The sequence below is a fragment of the Muscardinus avellanarius genome (assembly GCF_963383645.1).
Source record: "Muscardinus avellanarius genome assembly, chromosome: 4".
Lineage (NCBI taxonomy): Eukaryota > Metazoa > Chordata > Mammalia > Rodentia > Gliridae > Muscardinus > Muscardinus avellanarius.
In genome coordinates, this window is record NC_137789.1 from 44,849,056 (window position 1) to 44,869,418 (window position 20,363).

At 41.9% G+C, this 20,363-nt stretch overlaps 1 protein-coding gene and 1 pseudogene across 2 annotated transcripts in view; one reads left to right on the forward strand and one right to left on the reverse strand.

Moving 5' to 3' along the window:
• The window catches only part of INTS8 (integrator complex subunit 8), a gene marked incomplete at both ends in the record, with an annotated part of 62,764 nt that extends 48,208 nt beyond the window's left edge, over nt 1-14,556 (reverse strand). Inside the window, 6 exons of the mRNA XM_080695275.1 lie at nt 2,587-2,769; nt 4,738-4,789; nt 8,615-8,686; nt 10,744-10,884; nt 12,151-12,325; nt 14,427-14,556. Of these exons, the coding sequence (XP_080551401.1) occupies nt 2,587-2,769; nt 4,738-4,789; nt 8,615-8,686; nt 10,744-10,884; nt 12,151-12,325; nt 14,427-14,556 (753 nt within the window). The remainder of the gene's footprint in view (nt 1-2,586; nt 2,770-4,737; nt 4,790-8,614; nt 8,687-10,743; nt 10,885-12,150; nt 12,326-14,426) is intronic.
• A 137-nt stretch (nt 14,557-14,693) lies between these two features.
• On the forward strand, nt 14,694-20,250 carry LOC308262291 (DNA repair protein RAD51 homolog 3-like; annotated as a pseudogene). The gene is made up of 4 exons: nt 14,694-14,813; nt 19,004-19,182; nt 19,382-19,561; nt 19,780-20,250. The product of its transcript is annotated as a DNA repair protein RAD51 homolog 3-like (transcript).
• Nucleotides 20,251-20,363: the final 113 nt, after the last annotated feature.

Here is a 20,363-nt window from a genome sequence, read left to right on the forward strand (position 1 = left end):
CAGCCTCAGCTACTTAGCGAGGCCCTTCGCAACTCAGTGAGACCTTGTTTCAAAAATAAAGATGACTAAGCCGGGTGTGGTGATGCATGCTTGTAATCCCCACACCTGGGAGGCTGAGACAGGAGGATCGTGCAGGTTTGAAACCAGCCTCAGCTACTTAGCAAGGTGTTCAACTCAGACCCTGTTTGCAAATAAAATATAAAATAGGGCTGGGAGTATAGCCTGGAGGTAGAAAGCCTCTGGGTTCCACACCCAGTACCACAAAAAAATAAAAATAAATAAAAACGACTAAAAAATTAGGGCTGGGGTGTAGCTTGGAGGTAGAGGTACAGCAAAAAATAAATAAACAAATAAAATGTATAAAAACAAAAAAAAAGAAAATGTAAAATAGGGCTGGGCATGGTGGAGCATGCCTGTAATCCCAGTACTTGGGAGACAAAGAGAGAAGGATCACAGGTTTTGTTTTGTTTTATGGTACTAGGGGTGGAACCTAGGGGTTTTCTACCTCCAGGCTATACTTACAGACCTATTTTATATTTTACTTGGAAACAGGGTCTCACTAAGTTGCTGAAAGCCTCACTAAGTAGCTTAGGCTGACTTCGATCCTCCTGTCTTAGCCTCCCAAAGCGTGGGGATTACAAGCATGCACCATCACAAATGGCAGGATTGCAGGTTTAATGCCAGCCTCAAGCAACTTAGTGAGGCTCTTAGTAACTTAGTGAGACCTTGTTTACAACTTTAAAAAAAAATTTTTTTAATGGGTTGGGGGTATGTAAAATGCCCGAGTTCAATCCCCAGAAATACGAATCATAAACTGGGCGTGGTGGCACACACTTGGCACACACACTTCCAGTACTTGGAAGGATGAGAAAGGAGGATTGCATGTTTAAGAACAGTCTCAGCAAACAGTGAGACTTTCATTAACTTAGCAAGACCCTGTTTCAAAATAATAATAAAGGGCCGGGCGTGGTGGCGCAGGCTTGTAATTCTAGCACTTGGGAGGCTGAGACAGGAGGATCCAGGATCACAGCCAGCCTCAGCTACTCAGTGAGGCCCTTTGCAACTCAGTGACACCCTGTTTCAAAAAAAATAAGCCGGGCGTGGTGGCGCACGCTGGTAATCCTAGTATTTGGGAGCCTGAGACTGTAGGATCACCGTTCGCAGACAGCCTCAGCTACTTAGTGAGGCCCTTTGCAACCTAGTGAGACCTGGTTTCAAAATAAAGAAAAAAATAGTGTTGGGGGTGTAGCTCAGAGGTAGAATGCCCCTGGGTTCCATCCCCAGTATAATAATAGATAAATAAATAAATAAGGAGATAGAATGCCCTAGGTTCCATCCCCAGTAATGCTAAATAAATAAATAAAATTAGGCTAGGGATGAGGCTAGAAGTAGGATATCCCTGGGTTCAATTCCCAGTGTCCCCAAAAAACAATAATCATAGATTCTAAAAGACTGATACAACAGTTCCAGAAACCCTCCTAAATGCAAGTATCATAGATGTAAAAAAAGTTACCAAGTATCAATACTTTTATTCCTACTGAAACTATCTCAACAGGTCTTGATAAAAATGTAAATCTGACCAATATTAAGTTGATAAAGCCTACTTTAATTTTAAATCTAATTAATAATAATTTTAAATCTAAAAAGGCACCTTTCCAACACTGTCTTAACAATTTCTTCTTCTTTTTTTTTTCAGTATTGAGGATGAAACCCAGGGGCATTCTACCTCTGAGATATACCTCCAACCCTACTTTTTTATTCTTTATTTTGAAACAGGGTCTCACTGAGTTGCAAAGGGCCTAAGTAGCTGAAGCTGTCTGCGAACTCAGATCCTTCCATCTCAGCCTCCCAAATTCTGGGATTACAAATACACACCACCACAAATACAGACCACCACCACCGGCTAGCAATTTCTACTGCTTTCCAGATTAGAGAAGCCATGCCAGTTTATATATGGAAAAAGAATATAGTTGAAAAGGAACAAATCTAATGAACCTCTTTAGGTAATCAATGAATATTCTAAAATTTCTATTACAGTCAGGGTTCTATGCTAGAAGGATGAATATATATAAAAAATGAGACTTTAAAGACTTTACCACATAGCAAGAAAAAGGCATGAACACATAAAATATCCGACAAATAATCAACTGAAACTGTCAAAGAAACTAAGACTCAAAGTTGGAAAAATTAGACAAAGTTAACATTCTTAAACAGATATTTTTTTCTAAAGAACCAGATTTTTAGTCTAACATAATATTAACTTTGGGGATTTTGTCTGTCTTTAGTCTAATTAGGTTTCTAATAACATGAATAAACTTCAGTTACATATTCACTGCTTTCTTGGTACTTGTCTCCTAAATACAACTGAAAAACTGAGACAATGAAATCACATAAAAAATTTCTACCATTACTTTTAGTAAAACCTTAAGTCCTATGATACCTATAAAATAAGCTTGCAAACAAAGTTATAACAGCATCTTAAGTCAAAGTTAAAGAGACAAAGGCAGAAATGCAATCCAAATGAAATTACTAAGATGATCTCATAAGACATTTAAAAAACTGTTTCACATTACGTATAATTGATACCTGGCACTGCATTTCCTCAGTTTTTATTTTCAATCCAGCAGTAGAACTCTCAGTTTCTCCATTTACCATGCCTGGTTCCATGGCCAGTAAATCTAGAGTTCTCATTGTGTGGACATAAAGATCCTTATTTAATTTTAGGGCTGCCTCTAGTACTAAAATAGAATCAGCAGCTTGTTCTTTTAGCTGTAAAAATTCAATAAACAAAATTTAAAAAATAGCAACTGAATAAACACAGCAAAAAAATATTTACAGAATACTTTGTAGCTTTTTGAACTAAAATAAGAAGATACAATTTGTTAAAAGTTACAGTAGTCTGCTGGGTGTGGTGGTGGCCATGCTTGTAATCCCTGTGCTTGGGAGGCAGATTCGAAGCCAGCTGTGCTGGCTTAAGAGACCCTGTTTCCAAATTAAAAAATATAAAAAATAGGTCTGGGAGTGTAGCCCGGAGGTAGAAAGGCTTCCAGGAACCCCAGTACCACACAAAAAAAAAAAAAAAAAAAAAAAAAAAAACCTTATGGCTGTGTGTGATGGCATATGCCTGTAATCCCAACATGGGAGGCTGAGGTAGGAGCACCTCAGGTTCAAGACCAGCCTCAGCAACTTACTGAGGCTCTCAACAACTTAATGAGACCCTGTTTCCAAATAAAAAATAAAATAGGGCTGGGGGTATAGACAGAAGGTAAAAGGCCGTTGAGTTCCACCTCCAGTACCAAAAAATGAATGAATAAATAAATAAAAAAATAAACAAGTCAGGCGTGGTAGAGCACACTTGTAATCCCAGTACTTGGGAGACTGAGACTGGAGGAGCGTGGTTCACGGACAGCTTCGGCTACTTAGTGAGGCCTAAGTAACTTAGTGAGACCCTATTTCAAATTAAAGAATAAAAGATAGGGAAAGGGGTGTAGCTCAGAGGTTGAATGCCCCTGGGTTCCATCCCCAGACCCGCAAAAAAAAAAAAAAGAATAAATAAAAAATAAATAAATAGGATTCATATTGAATTTTTTATAAAAGCCAAGTGTGGTAGCACACTCCTGTAATCCCACTCATTGGGAGGCAGAGACTGGATGTTAACAGGTTCAAAGCCTGCCTCAGCAATTTAGCAAGCCCCTTACACCAATTTGGAAGTCCATTTCAAAACAAGGAAATAAGCAGGGTATGGTGGCACAGGCACTGGAAGTGTAGCAACTGGGTTCAATCCTGAGTACCACATAAACAAAAACTTCTTAAGTTACTATTGTGGGGTAAAAGCATATCAATCTCAGAGGCTGAGACAGGAGGATCATAGTTCGCAACCAGCCTTGGCAACTCAGTGAAACCATGTTTCAAAATAAAGAATAAAAAATAAGGCTGATGGTGTAGCTTAGAGGTAGAATGCCCCTGGGTACCATCTCCAGTACCACAAAAAAAGTTAAAAAAAAAAAAAATAGAGCCAGGCATGGTGGTGCACACTTGTAATCCCTGTGCTTGGGAGGCCGAGACAGGAGGATCACACAGGTTCGAAGCCCCAGCTTCAGCTACTTAGTGAGGCTCTCAGAAACTTAGTGAGACCCTGCTTTCAAATGAAATATAAAAAATAGGTCTGGGAGTGTAGCTTGGAGTTGTAGAAAGCCCCTGGGTTCCAGCCCCAGTACCACCAAAAAAAAAAAAAAAAAAAAAAAAAGAAGCAGGGAATGGTGGTGCACACTTATAATCCCAGCATTCAGGAGGCTATGACCAGAGGATCTGGATTCACGGCCTGCCTCAGCTACTTAGTGAGACCCTGTTTCAAAAATAAAGAATTAAAAATAGGGCTGGGGTGTAGCTCGAAGGTAGAATGCCCTTGGGTTCCATCCCCAGTACCACAAAAAAAAAAAAAAGTTACACATTTCTTGTAAAATATTTAGAAAATATTAAAGAACAAAAACATCACCTGTAGAATCAATTTCTTTTATCTATTAAAATATGACACATTCAACAGTAGAATTGATAACATACTCTACCATTAGAGTTTATAACCTGCAAATTAAAAAAAGCAATACTTATATTCTGACAGTAAAAACTGTTACTGCACCTAGACCGTGACAACTCTCACATACCTAGGATTAGAAAATTCATCTTTATGCTAAAAATATGTTCCAGAAGCATTACAGCATAAATGGTGCCAGTACTTACTACTTTCAAAATGTTTTCCGTTAACTCTTTTTCCTGCTGCATCTGATTCATACTAAAAGAGAAATAATTAAAGATCATTCAAATGTCTTTCTATTTGGACTAAAAAGTTATAAATTTAAGGGTATCATTCCTGAAAATGAAGTTTACTTTAAGTAGTGTGTGTATATATGTGTGTGTGTGAGAGAGAGAGAGACAGAGAGACAGACAGACAGACAAAGAGAGATAGAGAAAAAGAGTGAGTTATTTAGTTATTGGGGCATTCTACCACTGGGATATACCTCTAATTCTTTACTTTTGAGACAGTCTTACTAAGTTTCCCAGGCTGGCCTGAAACCTATGATCCTCCTGTCTCAACCCTCAAGCCCCCATGTACTGATATTACAGGCATGTGAGAATATACCCAGTTTAAATAAAAGGTTTGTTGTTTTTTTTTGGTGGTACGGGGGTTCCTGGAAGCCCTTCTACCTCTGGGCTACACTCCCAGACCTATCTTATCTTATACTTTTTATTTGGAAACAGGGTCTCTTAAGCCAGTAAGGCTGGCTTCGAACCTGCACGATCCTCCTGTCTCCACCTCCCAAGCTTAGGGATTATAAGCTTGCCCGGAAAAAGGGCTTTTACTGTTTGAGGTTTTTTTTTTTTTTTTGCGGGTCTGGGGATGAAACCCAGCGACATTCGACTCTGAGCTATACCTCCTCCTGCCATGTTTTTTATTCTTTATTTTGAAACAGGGTCTCACTAAGTTATGGAGTGCCTCACTAAATAGCTGAGGCTGTCCGCGAACCGCGATCCTCCGGTCTCAGCCTCCCAAACGCTAAAAGGGTGCACCACCACGCCCGGCTGACATTCTACTTCTGAGTTATACACCCAGCCCTATTTTTTATGCCTTATTCTAAATCAAGAATATTCTAAATCTCACTAAGTTGCAGAGGGCATAAGTAGCTGAGACTGGCCAGGAACCTGTGATCCTACTGTTTCAGCCTACCAAGTACTGGAATTACAATTATGTGCCACCATGCCTGGCCTATATAAAAGTGTTTGAGCCGGGGCGCTTGTAATCCCTGTGCTTGGGAGGCAGAGACAGGAGGATCGCGCAGGTTCGAAGCCAGCAGTGCTGGCTTAAGAGACCCTGTTTCCAAATTAAGAAGTATACAATAAGCTGGGCACGGTAGCACACACTTGTAATCCCTGCGCTTGGGAGGCTGAGACAGGAGGATCGCACAGGTTTGAAGCCAGCCTTAGTGAGACCCTGTTTCCAAAATAAAATATAAATGGGTCTGGTAGTATAGCCCAGAGGTAGAAAGCCTCTGGGTTCCACACCCAGTACCACCCAAAAAAAAAAAAAAAAAAAAAAAAAAAAAAAGTATACAATAGGTCGAGTGTAACCCTGAGGTAGAAGGGTTTCCAGGAACCCCAGTACCACCAAAAAATAAAAAATAAAAAAAGTTTTTAGGTTTTTTTCTGGTTTTTTTTTTTTTTTTTTTTGCAGGTCTGGGGATGGAACCCAAGGGCATTCGACCTCCAAGCTACACCCCTGCCCTATTTTTTATCCTTTATTTTGAAACAGGGTCTCACTAAGTTGCAGAGGCCCTCATGAAATAGCTGAGGCTGGCAGCGAACCACCGTGATCCTCCGCTTTCAGCATCCCAAATGCTTGGATTACAAATATGCACCACCACGCCCAGCTCTTTATAAAAGTATATTTAATGCTACTTCTTTTTGTGCTAAAAAACCAAATCTCAGCTGGGCACAGGAGGATTGCAGGTTCAAGCCAGCTGCAGCAACTAAATGAGATCTTCAACAACTTAGCAAGGCGCTATTTCAAAATAAAATAAAATAAAATAAAATAAAATAGGCAGAGAGTATAGTTTAGAGGTAAAATGCTCCCTAGGTTCAATCCCAGTATCTATCTATCTACCTATCTTCTCTCTCTCTCTTACCCTCGCATACACACATGCATGCACATGTACACGTATACAAACACACACACACACACTCTCTCTCTCTCTCTCTCTACTACTATAATCCTCATTAATTCATCAGTATTTTGTTTGGTGTTAAAAAAAAAAAAAAACCTCCAGAGCCAGGCATGGTGGCACACACCTGTAATCCTAGTACTTGGAATACTCAGACAGGAGGATTGCAGGTTTGAGGACAGCCTCAGCAAGTAGTGAGATTCTCATCAACCTACTGAGACCCCGTTGCAAAAAACTATAAAAATAAAATAAGACTAGGAGTATAGCTTACAGGTAGAATGCCCCTGGGTTTAATCCCCAGTACCACATAGACCAAAAAAAAAAAAAAAAAAAAAAAAAGAAAGAAAACACTCAAGTTAACACTTAAAATCTTATTTATTTCAAATTAGAAACTATGCTTTTTAACTCCAAATTGGAGTATATGGCTATGGAGAATTTAAGAATTAAAACTCTATGTTCAAATTTTGTAATAAACTTTGTACTCTGAAGTAATGTTTGCATATATTAAAATAATTTCCTGGGGCAGGGTGTGGTGGTGCAGGCTTGTAATCCCTGTGCTTGGGAGGCTGAGAGAGGAGGATCGTGCAGGTTCAAAGCCAGCCTAAGCTACTTAGTGAGACCCTGCTTCCAAATTAAATATAAAATAGGTCTGGGAGTGTAGCCAGGAAGTTGAAGGCCTCTGGGTTCCATCCCCAGTAGCACCAAAATAAATAAATAAATTAATAAATAAATAAATTAATTAATTAAATAAAATAATTTCCTGGGAAACTGGGCATGGTAGCGCACACTTGTAATCCCGGCATGCGGGAGGGTGAGACAGGAGGATCGCGGTTCGCAAACAGTCTTAGCTACTTAGTGAGTCCCTCCGCAACTTAGACCCTGTTTCAAAATAAAGAATAAAAAAATAGGGCTGGGGGTGTAGCTCGGAAGTCAAATGCCCCTGGGTTCCATCTCCACACCTGCAAAAATAAATAAATAAATAAAAATATAATAATTTCCTGGGAAGCTGCACAAGGAAGATCGCATAGTCAGGACCAGCCTCAGCTTCTTAGTGAGGCCCTCTTAGTGAGACCCTGTCTCAAAAAACAATTAAAAAAAAAAAAATAGGGTTGAGGGTGTATCTCATAGATAGACTGCCCCTGGGTTCAGTCCCTAATACCACAAATAATAATAATAATTTCCTGAAATACAAGAAATATCAAAGACAAATGAAGAAAAAAAACCTTAACACTGCAGATGAACAACAATTTTGAATGTGCTCCCCTTTCTATCACAATATACCCTAGATTTCTAGATGGCTACCTCATTCTCTAATTCCTCTAATTCCTCCAATCAAACCTTCATGCAGGTCCTTTGACCTTCTATTTCTGTTCTGCTTCTCCATAACATTTTTTTCTTTTTTGGCACTGGGAATTGAACCCAAGGGCATTCTACCTTTGAAATTTATCTACTTTTCATTCTTTATTTTTAAACAGGGTCTTAACAAGTTGCAGAGAGCCTAAGTAACTGAGGCTATCCATGAACCTGTGATCTTCCTTTCTCAGCCTCCTACATACTGGGATTACAAGTGTGCACCACACTCAGTTTATAACATGGTTATTAAAATTTGCGAACCTTAGCCAGGCATGGTAGCGCATGCTTATAATTCCAGAATTTGGGAGGCTCAGACAGAAGAATCATGGTTCGTGGACAGCTTCAGCTACTTAGTGAAGCCCTTCGCAAATCAGTGAGACCCTGTTTCAAAATAAAGAATAAAAAATCAAGCTGGAGTGTAGTTCGAAGGTAGAATGCCCCTAGGTTCCATTTCCAGTACCGCAAAAAAAAAAAAAAAAAAAAAAAAAAAAACTTTAACATATTCTAATGAAAAAAGTGAAAAGCAAAGGTAATATTTGCCAACTTACACACTTAACTGAGGAGGTCCAGGTTTGGCCTGTTTAACAGGAAAACTACTTTGAACGATTGTTCTAATTGCCCTGTAGAAAAGACAGAAAGGAGAAAATATAAAATATCACTTCAATTATTTTTCCAAGTACTTTAAAACATTTATTATAGCCAGGCGTGGTGGCGCATGCTTGTAATTCCAGCATTCGGGAGGCTGAGACCTGGAGGATCGCAGTTCGTGGACAGCCTCAGCTACTTAGTGAGGCCCTCTGCAACTCAGTGAAACCCGGTTTCAAAATAAAGAATAAAAAATAGGGCAGGGGGTGTAGCTCAGAGGTAGAATGCCCCTGGGATCCATCCCCAAACCCGCAAAAAGAAATAAAAATAAAAATAAAAAATAAAACACTTATTATAAATTCTCTAAACTTTGACATTTAATGAATAAATTATAAAACTGTGAGCTGGGCGTGGTGGCACACATTTGTAATCCCAACCCTTGGGAGGATTGCACAGGTTCGAAGCCAGACTCAAGTGAGTGAGGCTCTCAGCAATTTGGTAAGACCCTGTTTCCAAATAATATATAAAAATAGGTCTGGGAGTACAGCCTGGAGGTAGAAAAGCCCCTGGGTCCCACCCCCAGTACCAAAAAAACAAAAAATACATAAATAAATAATGTTTAGCTGCATGCTTTCAATATATGCAGTCCCAATTTTTCTGTCAGATTCATAGTACCAAAGATGCTCTGAGAGATTCCTAGTAAAGGAGACCCTTAAAAGCACACCCCTAACTGGGCATAGTGGCTCACACTTGTAATCCCAGCATTCGGGAGGCTGAGACAGAAGGATCACAGTTCACAGCCAGTCTCAGGTACTTAGTGAGGTTCTTTGCAACTCAGTGAGACCCTGTTTCAAAATAAAAAATTAAAAACAAAAAAGCCAGGTGTGGTGGCACATGCTTGTAAACCCAGCATTCGGGAGGCTGAGACTGGAGGATGATGGTTAGGTTAGTGAGGCTCTCTGCAACCCAGTGAAACAGTGTTTCAAAAAAAACCAGGCTGTGGTGACTCTTGCTTTTAATCCCAGTACTAGACAGGAGAAGCACTATTCAAGCCTCAGCTACTTAGTACAGCCCTCTGTAACTTCCTGACACCATGTTTCAAAATAAAGAATAAAAAACAAGGCTGGAGCCAGGTGTGCACGCTTGTAATCCCCACGCTTGGGAAGCAGAGACAGGAGGATCGCACAGGTTAGAAGCCAGCCGCAAGTGCCGGTTTAGGAGACCCTGTTTCCAAAAAAAAAAAAGTAAAAATAGGTCTGGGAGTGTAGCCCGGAGGTAGAAGGGCTTCCAGGAACCCCAGTACCACCACCACCAAAAAAAAAAAAAAAAAAAATAGGGCTGGAGGCATAGCTCTAAAATAGAATACCCCAGGTTCAATCCCTAGTACTACAAAATAAATAAGCCGGGCGTGGTGGCGCACGCTTGTAATCCCAGCATTAGGGAGGCTGAGACCTGGAGGATCACAGTTCGCGGACAACCTCAGCTACTTAGTGAGGCCCTCTGCAACTCAGTGAGACCCGGTTCCAAAATAAAGAATAAAAAATAGGGCAGGGGGTGTAGCTCGGAGGTCAAATGCCCCTGGGTTCCATCCCCAGACCCGCAAAAAAAAAAAAAAAAAAAAGCCAAAATAAATAAATAATAAAACGCAAACCCCTAAGCCAGGGGTGGTGGCTAGCGTTTGTAATCCCAGTACTCGGAAAGCCTAGATAGGAGGACCACAGGTTCGCAGCCAGCCTCAGCACCTTAGTAAGGCTCTCAGCAACTTAATGAAATCCTATTTCCAAATAAAATATAAAAAATAGGTCTGGTATGCCGGGCATGGTGGCACAAGTTTGTATTCCTTGCACTTAGGAAATGGAGACAAGAGGATCGCGCAGGTTTGAAGCCGGCTGTGCTGGCTTAAGAGACCCTGTTTCCAAATAAAATATAAAATAGGTCTGGGAGTGTAGCCTGGAGGTAGAAGGCCTCTGGGTTACATCCCCAGTACCACCAAAAAAAAAGAAAAAAAAAAAAAAAAAAAAGCACACCCCTGAAAGCCAGAGAGCAATTAAACAGAGGCTCCCAGCACATTCCAGGTTTATGAAAAACTTACCACCTATTGTAGAGAAGTATAGCCATGGCAGTGGTTGGAGGTAAAGTGGCCAGATCCATGTCCACATGCTTTGTACCAGGAGGAACTTTACTGATGCAGAGCAGTTCATTCAGTAGCATATTCAAGACAGGAACAGACAAACTTAAAAAGAATAGGTAAAATGCACAAGTTTGCATGTTAGCTGCACAAGAAGCACAAAATACATAATTGCAAGTCTTCACTGAAAATAACTACATCGTTACATGATCAAATCTTCAGATTTACCCATCAAGTTTCAAAGGCTTCTTAAACTTTATTACCAAAAATTTTAAGCATGTACAAAATTAAACAAAATAATACAATGAAACTTCATGGTCCACATTCAACAATTATCAATAGACGGCCAATGTTTCATTTGATACTCTTATCCCCTTCCCAAATAAATACTCCAGATCCCAGGGCTTGCGAGGCTGAGACAGGAGGATCGCACAGGTTCAAAGCCAGCCTCAGCTACTTAGTGAGACTCTCAGCAACTTAGTGAGACCCTGTTTCCAAATAAAATATAAATAGGTTTTGAAGTATGGCCCAGAGGTAGTAAAAACCCTCGGTTCCACCCCTGGTACCACAAAATAAATAAATACTTCAGATTATACCTTAAAATAAGTTAACTCTTAACATAATCAGAATTTTAATTTCACATCTAAAAAAAAATTTTTTTTTTGTAGTACCAGGGATTGTACCCAGAAAGACTCTAGCTTCTAGCTACAGACCCAGCCTATTTATTATTTTTAAACAGCCTCACTAAATTGTGGATGGCCTCACTAAGTAGTTGAGACTGGCCACAAACATGCGATCCTCCTGTCTTAGCCTCCCAAATCCTGGGATTACAAGATCACATCTAAAATTTCAAATTTAGCTGGGCAGACAACCTCAGCTACTTAGTGAGGCCCTTTGCAACTCAGTGAGACCCTGTTTCAAAATAAAGAATAAAAAATATAGCTGGGGGCGTAGCTCGGAGGTAGAATGCTCCTGGGTTCAATCCCCAGTACAACATACACAAAAAATAATAATAATAAATATACGTGCTTTTTTTTCAAGCACTGGGGACTGAACCCAGGAGCATTCTATCTCGCAACTCCACCTCACCCTATTTTTATTATTTATTTTGGAAGAGTCTCACTAAGTTGCGAATAGTCTAAGTAGTTGAGGCTGTCCTCAAACTTATGATTCTCCTGTATCAGCCTCCCAAGTACTGGGATTACAAGTGTGTGCCACCCCACTTGGCTTTTCTTATGCTTTTTGAAAAATACTTGCATGTTTAACCAAGAATATAGAGAAAAATAATTTTCATCTTAAGAGCCAATTCATAAAAACATAGAAATAAAAATAAACAGCACTCCAAATAAAATTTCATTTAAATCTTTATACCTTTTTTCTAATATATCTAAGTCCCACTTCAAATGTGCAGCAACTTTAAGAGCAAGAAGTTTTAATATACGATTTCTCTTGTTATCTGGTGGAGGTTGAACTTGGTTTTGTTCATTAACTGAAGGTTTAGATGCCTGTTCCAAAAACTGAACTATAAGTTGAACTGGTGCAGGATCTAGGATTTAAAAGAAAATAAATTCTTAAATTTAAGTTCTCATTATACAGATGGAAAGGTACTCACCGTATTGACTGGTTTGAGGGCAAAAAAGGAATCCAAGTAACTATAAATGACTAAGGAATATGATACATACAAGCACGGCTCAAAGTCAAAGGGCAATATCTAAAAAGTGGGAAAGGAGAGAGGAATAAGGCCAGTGAAGAAGGCACTTCACAGAGCAAAACAGTTACCGACTCCCAGTGCAACAAATGACCAGTGCCAATTAGAGGAAAGAGACACCGGCTGCAGACTACTGTGTTGATCTCTGTACTTGTTCCTGACAAAGAAAACAGAGAATGCCACCACCTACCTCACAGGATCATTCTGAAGTCTGAATCAAACTAGAAACATGTAACAAATTAAGCTCAGGACCCGGGAAGCACTTAGTGAATGTCTGTCAAAAAGATGAAAGGTCCTAACACAGGTGACAGAACTGCCCATAGAAAGTACACTAACTTCTCACGCAGCAGTCTCTTTCAGTTAAGGTATACAGTTGTGCCATTAGGCAGTAGAAGCAATATGTGGATTTGAACTTAGCAAAATGCTAAGGTCAGGAATTTACCTTCTCATGCCATTAACTCTCCACAAATGCCTAGTTTTGTGCCCTTCCCCAAGAGCACCCATGTAAGTGGCATATTAAGCATTATCATTACTATAAAATAATCACTGAGCATTATATAGCTGTTCCTACTTTCAAAGATTTTATTTTAATCTAGTCCAGTTTTGGAATATAAAGTCCTCTCACCAAGGTATTGTTAGATAGGAACCTAAGATAATTACTAGAGCCAGGCTAAGCACCAGGACAGTTTATTTCTCATCATCTCCCTGAATTTATTCAGCTCCTGGTTCTGTAAAAAGTGGGTTCTACAGCATGGTGTGGTGGCGCAGGCTTATAATCCCCGCATTTGGAAGCTGAGACAGGAGAATCGTGATTCATCGACAACCTCAGGTACTACTTAGTGAGGCTGTCCGCAATTAGATGAGACCCTGTTTCAAAATAAGGAATAAAAAATAGGGCTGGAGGTGTAGCTCGGAGGTAGAATGCTCCTGAGTTCCATCCCCAGTACCCCCCCCCAAAAAAAAGTGGTGGGTTCTAAGAGGGGTGTGGTGGCACACGCTTGTAAATCCAGTATTTGGGAGACTGAGATAGCAGGATCATGTTCGAGGCCAGCCTCTGCTACTGACAGGAGGATCACACAGGTTCAAAGCTAGCTATTTAGTGAGGCTCTCAGCAGCTTAATGAGACCCTATTTCCAAACAGAGTATAAAATAGGTGTTGGAGTAGAGCCCGGAGGTAGAAAAGCCCCTGGGTTCCACCCCCAGCACCACCAAAAAAATTAAATAACTAAAAACTAGGCTTTGGGGTGTAACTCAGAGGTAGAATGTCCCTGAGTTCAATTCCCAGATCCGCAAAAAAAAAAAAAAAAAAAAAAAAAAGTGGGTTCCAACCCAGGAGTGATTGCGCACGCTTATAACCCCAGTACTTGGAAGGCTGAGACAGGAGGATCGCAGGTTCGAGGACAGCCTCAGCAATAGACTCTCATCACCCTAACGAGACCCTGTTTAAAAATAAAGACAGAGCTAGGAGTATAGCCTGGAGATAGAATACCCCCATGGATTCTATCCCTAGTGCTACAGAAACACACACCCCCCCCCAAAAAAAAGTGGGTTCCGAGCCCGGAGTGGTGACAAAGCCTGTAATCCCGACAGGAGGACCTCAGGTTAGAGGCCAGCCTCAGCAATTTAGGGTGAACCTGTTTTGAAAATAAAATAGAGCTGGGATGTAGCTCGTAGGTAGGTAGAACGCCCCTGGGTACAATCTCCAGTTCCAAAAATAAATAAAAATAAAGACTCCATTCTGGATAGCCTCCGGGAACCAAGCAACCACAAGCCCCCTCCACAGGTGATAAGGCCTGGAATGGTCAAAACGACCCCAGCGGGTGAAGGGCCTTCGGGGTGAGCCTCCCCGAGCCTCGCCTCCAGGAGGCCGCGGGGTGCGGGGCCCCCGGGGGCCGAGGCCAGGCGCGCCCCGCCCCCGGGCCGCAGGCGCCGCGCTCACCCGGGCAGGGCTTTCGCAGATGCTTCTCCAACAGCGACTCCTCCAGCAGGAACTCGAACCAGGAGGTCTGCGGCGGGGTGCAGGGCCGGCTGGAGGTGGCCGCCTCCCGGTCCGCCGCCTCCGCGCTCATCCTGCCCCCGCCGCCGCTGCCCCCGGGGCCGCTTCCCGGCTCCAACCTGACGCTCCGACGTGGGCCGCGGCCTGCGGGCTACTGAACACGCCGGGGGACGCGGCGCGGCAACGTCCCGGAAACCCGCTCAGCCCAAGATGGCGGCCCGGGCGGGAGCCGCCATCCGGGACCCGCCCCCCTGCGCCGGCGCCGCGCCGCCGACCAATCGCCGGCCCCGCTGGAGGGGCGTGGCCAGCCGCAGGCGGCGCCGCCTCCCGGTTGCTAGGGGAGACAACGCTTCGGCTACTTAGTGAGGCCCGGCCACAATACAGTGAGACCCCCATTTCAAAATAAAGAATAAAAAAAAAAGACTGGGCTTGTAGCTCAGAGGCAGAATGCTCCTGGGTTCAAACCCCAGTACTACAAAATTAAATTAAATTAAATTAAATTAAATTAAATTAAATTAAATAGGGCTGGGAGCCAGGCGTGGTGGCGCACACTTGTAAATCCAGCATTCAGGAGGCTGAGACCAGAGGATCGCGGTTCTCGGACAGCCTCAGCTACTTAGTGAGGCCCTCTGCAACTCAGTGAGACCCTATCTCAAAATAAAAGACTAGAAAGTAGGGCAGGGGGTGTAGCTCGGAGGTTGAATATCCCTGGGTTCCATCCCTAGACCCGCAAAACAAATAAATAAATAAATAAATAAATAGGGCTGGAGATATAGCTCAAAGTTAGAATAACCCTGGGTTCAATCTCCAATACACACACACACACGCACACACACACACACACACACACACTAAATGAAATTGTAACAAAAATTTTTTTTATAATAATTCTGCACCTGCAGATGCATAAGCACATACTGTCTATTCTTCCAATTATTCAAAAAGTTGACAAGCTGGGCGCGGTGGTACGCTTGTAATCTCAGCATTTGAGAGGCTGAGCTTGGAGAGTGGCAGTTCACGGACAGCCTTTTCCAAAATAAAGAATAAAAAATAGGGCACGGGGTATAGCTCAAAGGTTGACTGCCCCTGAGTTCCATCCCCAGACCCGCAAAATTTAAAAAAATTTTTTTAAAAAGCTGTTTCTATTTTGTGTTGATAAGAAATAGCAGTAACTGCCGGGCGGTATGGTGGTGCACGCTTGTAATCCCCAAGCTTGGGAGGCGGAGACAGGAGGATCACGCAGGTTCGAAGACAGCCTCACTATTTAAGAGACACTGTTTTCAGAGCCGGGCCTGGTGGCGTATGTTTGTAATCCCAGCATTCCGGAGGTTGAGACTGGAGGATTGGGGTTCGCAGACAGCCTCATCTACTTAGGCCCTCTACAACTCAGTGAAACACTGTTTCAAAATAAAGAATTAAAAAAAAAAAAATAGGGCAGGGGTTATAGCTTGTAGGTTGAATGCCCCTGGGTTTCATCTCCAGACCCGCAAAAAGAAAAAAGAGACCCTGTTTCCAAATAAATATAAAATAGGTCTGGGAGTGTAGCCCAGAAGTAGAAGGGTTACATCCCCAGTACCACCAAAAAAAAAAAAAAAAAAAAAAAAAAAAGCCAGGTGTGGTGGCGCAAGCTTGTAATCCCAGCCTTTGGGAGGCTGAGACTGGAGGATCGCAATCCGTGGACAGCCTCAGCTACTTAGTGAGGCCTTCTGCAATTCAGTCAGACCCTGTTTCAAAATAAAGAATAAAAAATAGGGCTGGGGGTGTAGCTCGGAAGGCAAATGCCCCTGGGTTCCATACCCAAGCGAAAGAAAGAAAGAAAGAAAGAAAGAAAGAAAGAAAGAAAGAAAGAAAGAAAGAAAGAAAGATGCTTGTGATCCCAGCATTCGGAGATTGAGACAGGAGGATGGTGGTTCATGGCCAGCCTCAGGTACTTAATGAAGCCCTTTGCAACACAGTAAGACCCTGTTTCAAAATAAAAAATAAGAAATAGGGATAGGAGTGTAGCTCAGAGGTTGAAAGCCCCTAGGTTCCATTCCCAGTACTGCAAAAAAGAAAAAAAGAAAAAGAAATAGCAGTGACTAATCATATTTTTTTCCTTCTCTTCCATAATTCAAAATGTTCTCTCTTAAATCTTTCCAGCTTTCTTGTTTTTCTGTTACGTTATAAATTTTTTACCTATGAAATCCAGATCTCCCCCATTGACCTCAATAGAATATAAAACTAGAAAACCTACAATAGAAAAAAAGCACAACTAAACAATATATTATTTTACTGTTAAACTAGGCGTGGTGGCACACACTTGTAGTCCAAGTACTTGGGAGGCTGGGACAAGAGGATAACGCAGGTTCGAAGTCAGCCTCAAATACTTAGTGAGGCTCTCAGCAGCTCAGTGAGACCCTGTTTCCAAATAAAATATAAAACAGATCTGGGAGTATAGCTTGGAGGTAGAAAGCCCCTGGGTTCCATGCCCAGTACAACAACAACAACAAAAATTTCCTATTAAATATTCCTAAGGATGAAGATTATTTTCATAAAGGGCCCCGAAAATCAAATAAATAAAAATAAATTTGAAACAATTGGATTCAGTAAATTTCTTTAAAAATAACACAATTTTTGTGGGGCATGGTAGTGCACACTTGTTATTTTATTTTATTTGTGGCACTGAGGGTAGAACCCAGAGGCTTTCTACCTCTGGGCTATACTCTCAGACCTATTTTATATTTTATTTGGAAACAGGGTCTCACTAAGTTGCTGAGAGCCTAAGTAGCTGAGGCTGGCTTCGAACCTGTGTGATCCTCTTGTCTCAGCCTCCCATGCGCAGAGATTACAAGCGTGTGCCACCACGCCTGGCAGTAGTGCACACTTGTAATCCCAGTACTTGGGAGGCTGAGACTGGAAGATCAGGATTCTATTTTTGTGTGTGTGGTACTCAGTGAGGCTCTTAGCAATATAGTGAGACCCTGTTTCCAAGTAAAATATAAAATAGGTCTGGGACTGTAGCCTGGAAGAAGAAATTCCCTGGGTTTCATTGCCAGAATCACTAAATAAATAAATGAATAAATAAATAAATAAATTAATTAATTAATTAAATAAATATCCAGAATTTAGGAGGCTGAGACTGGAGGATTGCAGTTTGTGGACAGCCTCAGCTACTTAGTGAGGCCTTCTACAACTTAGTGAGACCCTGTTTCAAAATAAATAATAATAATAATAATAATAATAATAATAATAATAATAAAAAGCCGGGTGTGGTGGCGCATGCTTGTAATCCCTGTGCTTGGGAGGCTGAGACAGGAGGATCACGCAGGTTCGAAGCCAGCCTCAGCTACTTAGTGAGGCTCTCAGCAACTTAGTGAGATCCTGTTTCCAAATAAAAATATGAAATTGAACTGAAGTATATAGTATAGCCCAGAGGTAGAAAGCCCCTAGGTTCTACCCCCAGTACCACCAAAAATAAAAAATTATAAAAATTTTAAAAATAAGTCAGGAGGCATAGTTTGGAGGTCAAATGCCCCTGGTTTCCATCCCCAGACCCACGAAAGAAAGAAAGAAAGAAAGAAAGAAAGAAAGAAAGAAAGAAAGAAAGAAAGAAAGAAAGAAAGAAGGAAAGAAAGAAAGAAAGAAAGGCATTGGGATTTAGTGAGTTTCTCACTGTCTCCAGAGGGATGGGAGTAGCGCACATCTGCAGGTTTCCAGACTGAGAGGAACCCCTAGAGGTGAAAACTGTTTGAACTCAGCAAAGAATTTGGAATATCTAAAGAGGAAGCCTTAGAAACTCTACAGATTATAAGAGAGAGTATCTGAGCCGGGCGTGGTGGCGCACGCTTGTAATCCCAGCATTCGGGAGGCTGAGACCTGGAGGATCGTGGTTCGCGGACAGCCTCAGCTACTTAGTGAGGCCGTCTGCAACTCAGTGAGACCCGGTTTCAAAATAAAGAATAAAAAATAGGGCAGGGGTTGTAGCCCGGAGGTCAAATGCCCCTGGGATCCATCCCCAGACCCGCAAAAAAAAAAAAAAAAAAAAAGAGAGAAGAGAGTATCTCACAAAAAAAAACTCAAGATATTCTGGGCGTGGTGTCTCACGCTTGAAAGCCCCGCGCACTTGGGAGCTTTGAGACAGGAGGCTCGCACAGGTTCGAAGCCAGCCTCAGCTACTGAATGAGGCTCTCAGCAACTTAGTGAGACCCTGGTTCCAAATAAAATATAAAATAGGTCTGGAAGGTGGAAAAGCCCCTGGGTTCCACCCTAGCACCACCAAAAAATAAACAAACAAAAAACCTCAAGATATGAAGCCAGGTGTGGTGGCACAGGCTTTTAATCCCAGCATTTGGGAGGCTGAGATAGGCAGATCTCAATTCAAAGATAGCCTCAGCTATTAGTGAGGTCCTTTGCAACTCAGTGAGACTCTGTTTCCAAATAAAATATTAAAAAATAGGACTGAGGGTATATCTTAGAGGTAGAATGTCCCTGGGTTCCACCCACAGTACAAAAAAAAAAAAAAAAACCCAAGGTATGTTGAGTGAGGCAAGAAGTGTACAGCCCTGGAACTTTTTGAGCAGGAGCATACCCAAGCCTTCATAATTACCTTCTTTTCTGCATCAGATAATATTCTTGGGGGTGGGGGGAGTACCCTTAATGAAAACAAAGGAAATTTGTGGTGCACCGGGTATTGGAAAAAACACAATTTTTTTTTTTCCGGGTCTGGGGATGGAACCCAGGGGCATTCAACCTCCGAGCTGCATCCCCTACCCTATTTTTTATTCTTTATTTTGAAACCGGGTCTCACTGAGTTGCAGAGGGCCTCACTAAGTAGCTGAGGCTGTCCGTGATCTGCGTACCTCCGGTCTCAGCCTCCCGAATGCTGGGATTACAAGCGTGCGCCACCACGCCGGGCCCAGAATGTTTTAGAGGGGTAGCAGGTGAAGCTGTTTTTATTGACAGAGGGAAGTTTTAAGGTTGATAGAGTGGTAGACCTCAGTACTCCCTGCATTCAGCACCTTCAGCTTATAGCAGGAGATCACACAGGAGAGGAACACCAAAGCACTCTGGAGAATTTCACTCTTGAAAATATTCTTTCCCAGCCGGGCGTGGTGGCACACGCTTGTAATCCCAGCATTCGGGAGGCTGAGACCAGAGGATCGCGGTTCGTGGACAGCCTCAGCTACTCTGTGAGGCCTTTGCAACTCAGTGAGACTCTGTTTCAATGAATAAAAAAAGCTGGTGGTATAGCCCAGAGATAGAATGCCCCTGAGTTTCATCCCTAGTACCGCAAAAAAAAAAAAAAAAAATTCTTTCCCATATTTATTATTTTTGCTATCATGATTACACAGAACGACTGGTACAAGTTTACCTCCTTCCAGATTTTCTTTCAGATCACTCAAAGGTTCGACTAGAGATTGTAGATGGCATTGCTTTTGCTTTTTGTGGTGATGATCTATCCCTTTGTACTCGATTACTGAACGGCCTAGCCCAGCAAATGATCAGCTTTGCAAATAATCACAGATTAGCTGTAACTTTAACCAATCAAAGGACAACAAAGATGAACAAAAATCAGACCTTGACGGTCCCTGCACTAGGCGAAAGTGGGGACATGCTGCCACCATACACTTAGGAAAGCAAAGATTAGCAACATTGTCCACATCACCAAGCCAGAAGGAATCCACAGTAGTTTCAAACCACACCTCAAGGATTTAGAGTCTGTTACCACAGAAAGCTCATTGGATTCCTGGAAGCAGTCACGAGCATCAGAGGAAGAACAGCAACCTAAAGACTGATCTCAAAGTATACAAATTATTGATATTGAGGAATTTTAAAAAATAAAAATAAAAACTAAAAAATTGGTCTAGGGGTGTAGCTCGGAGGTATAATGCCCCTGGGTTC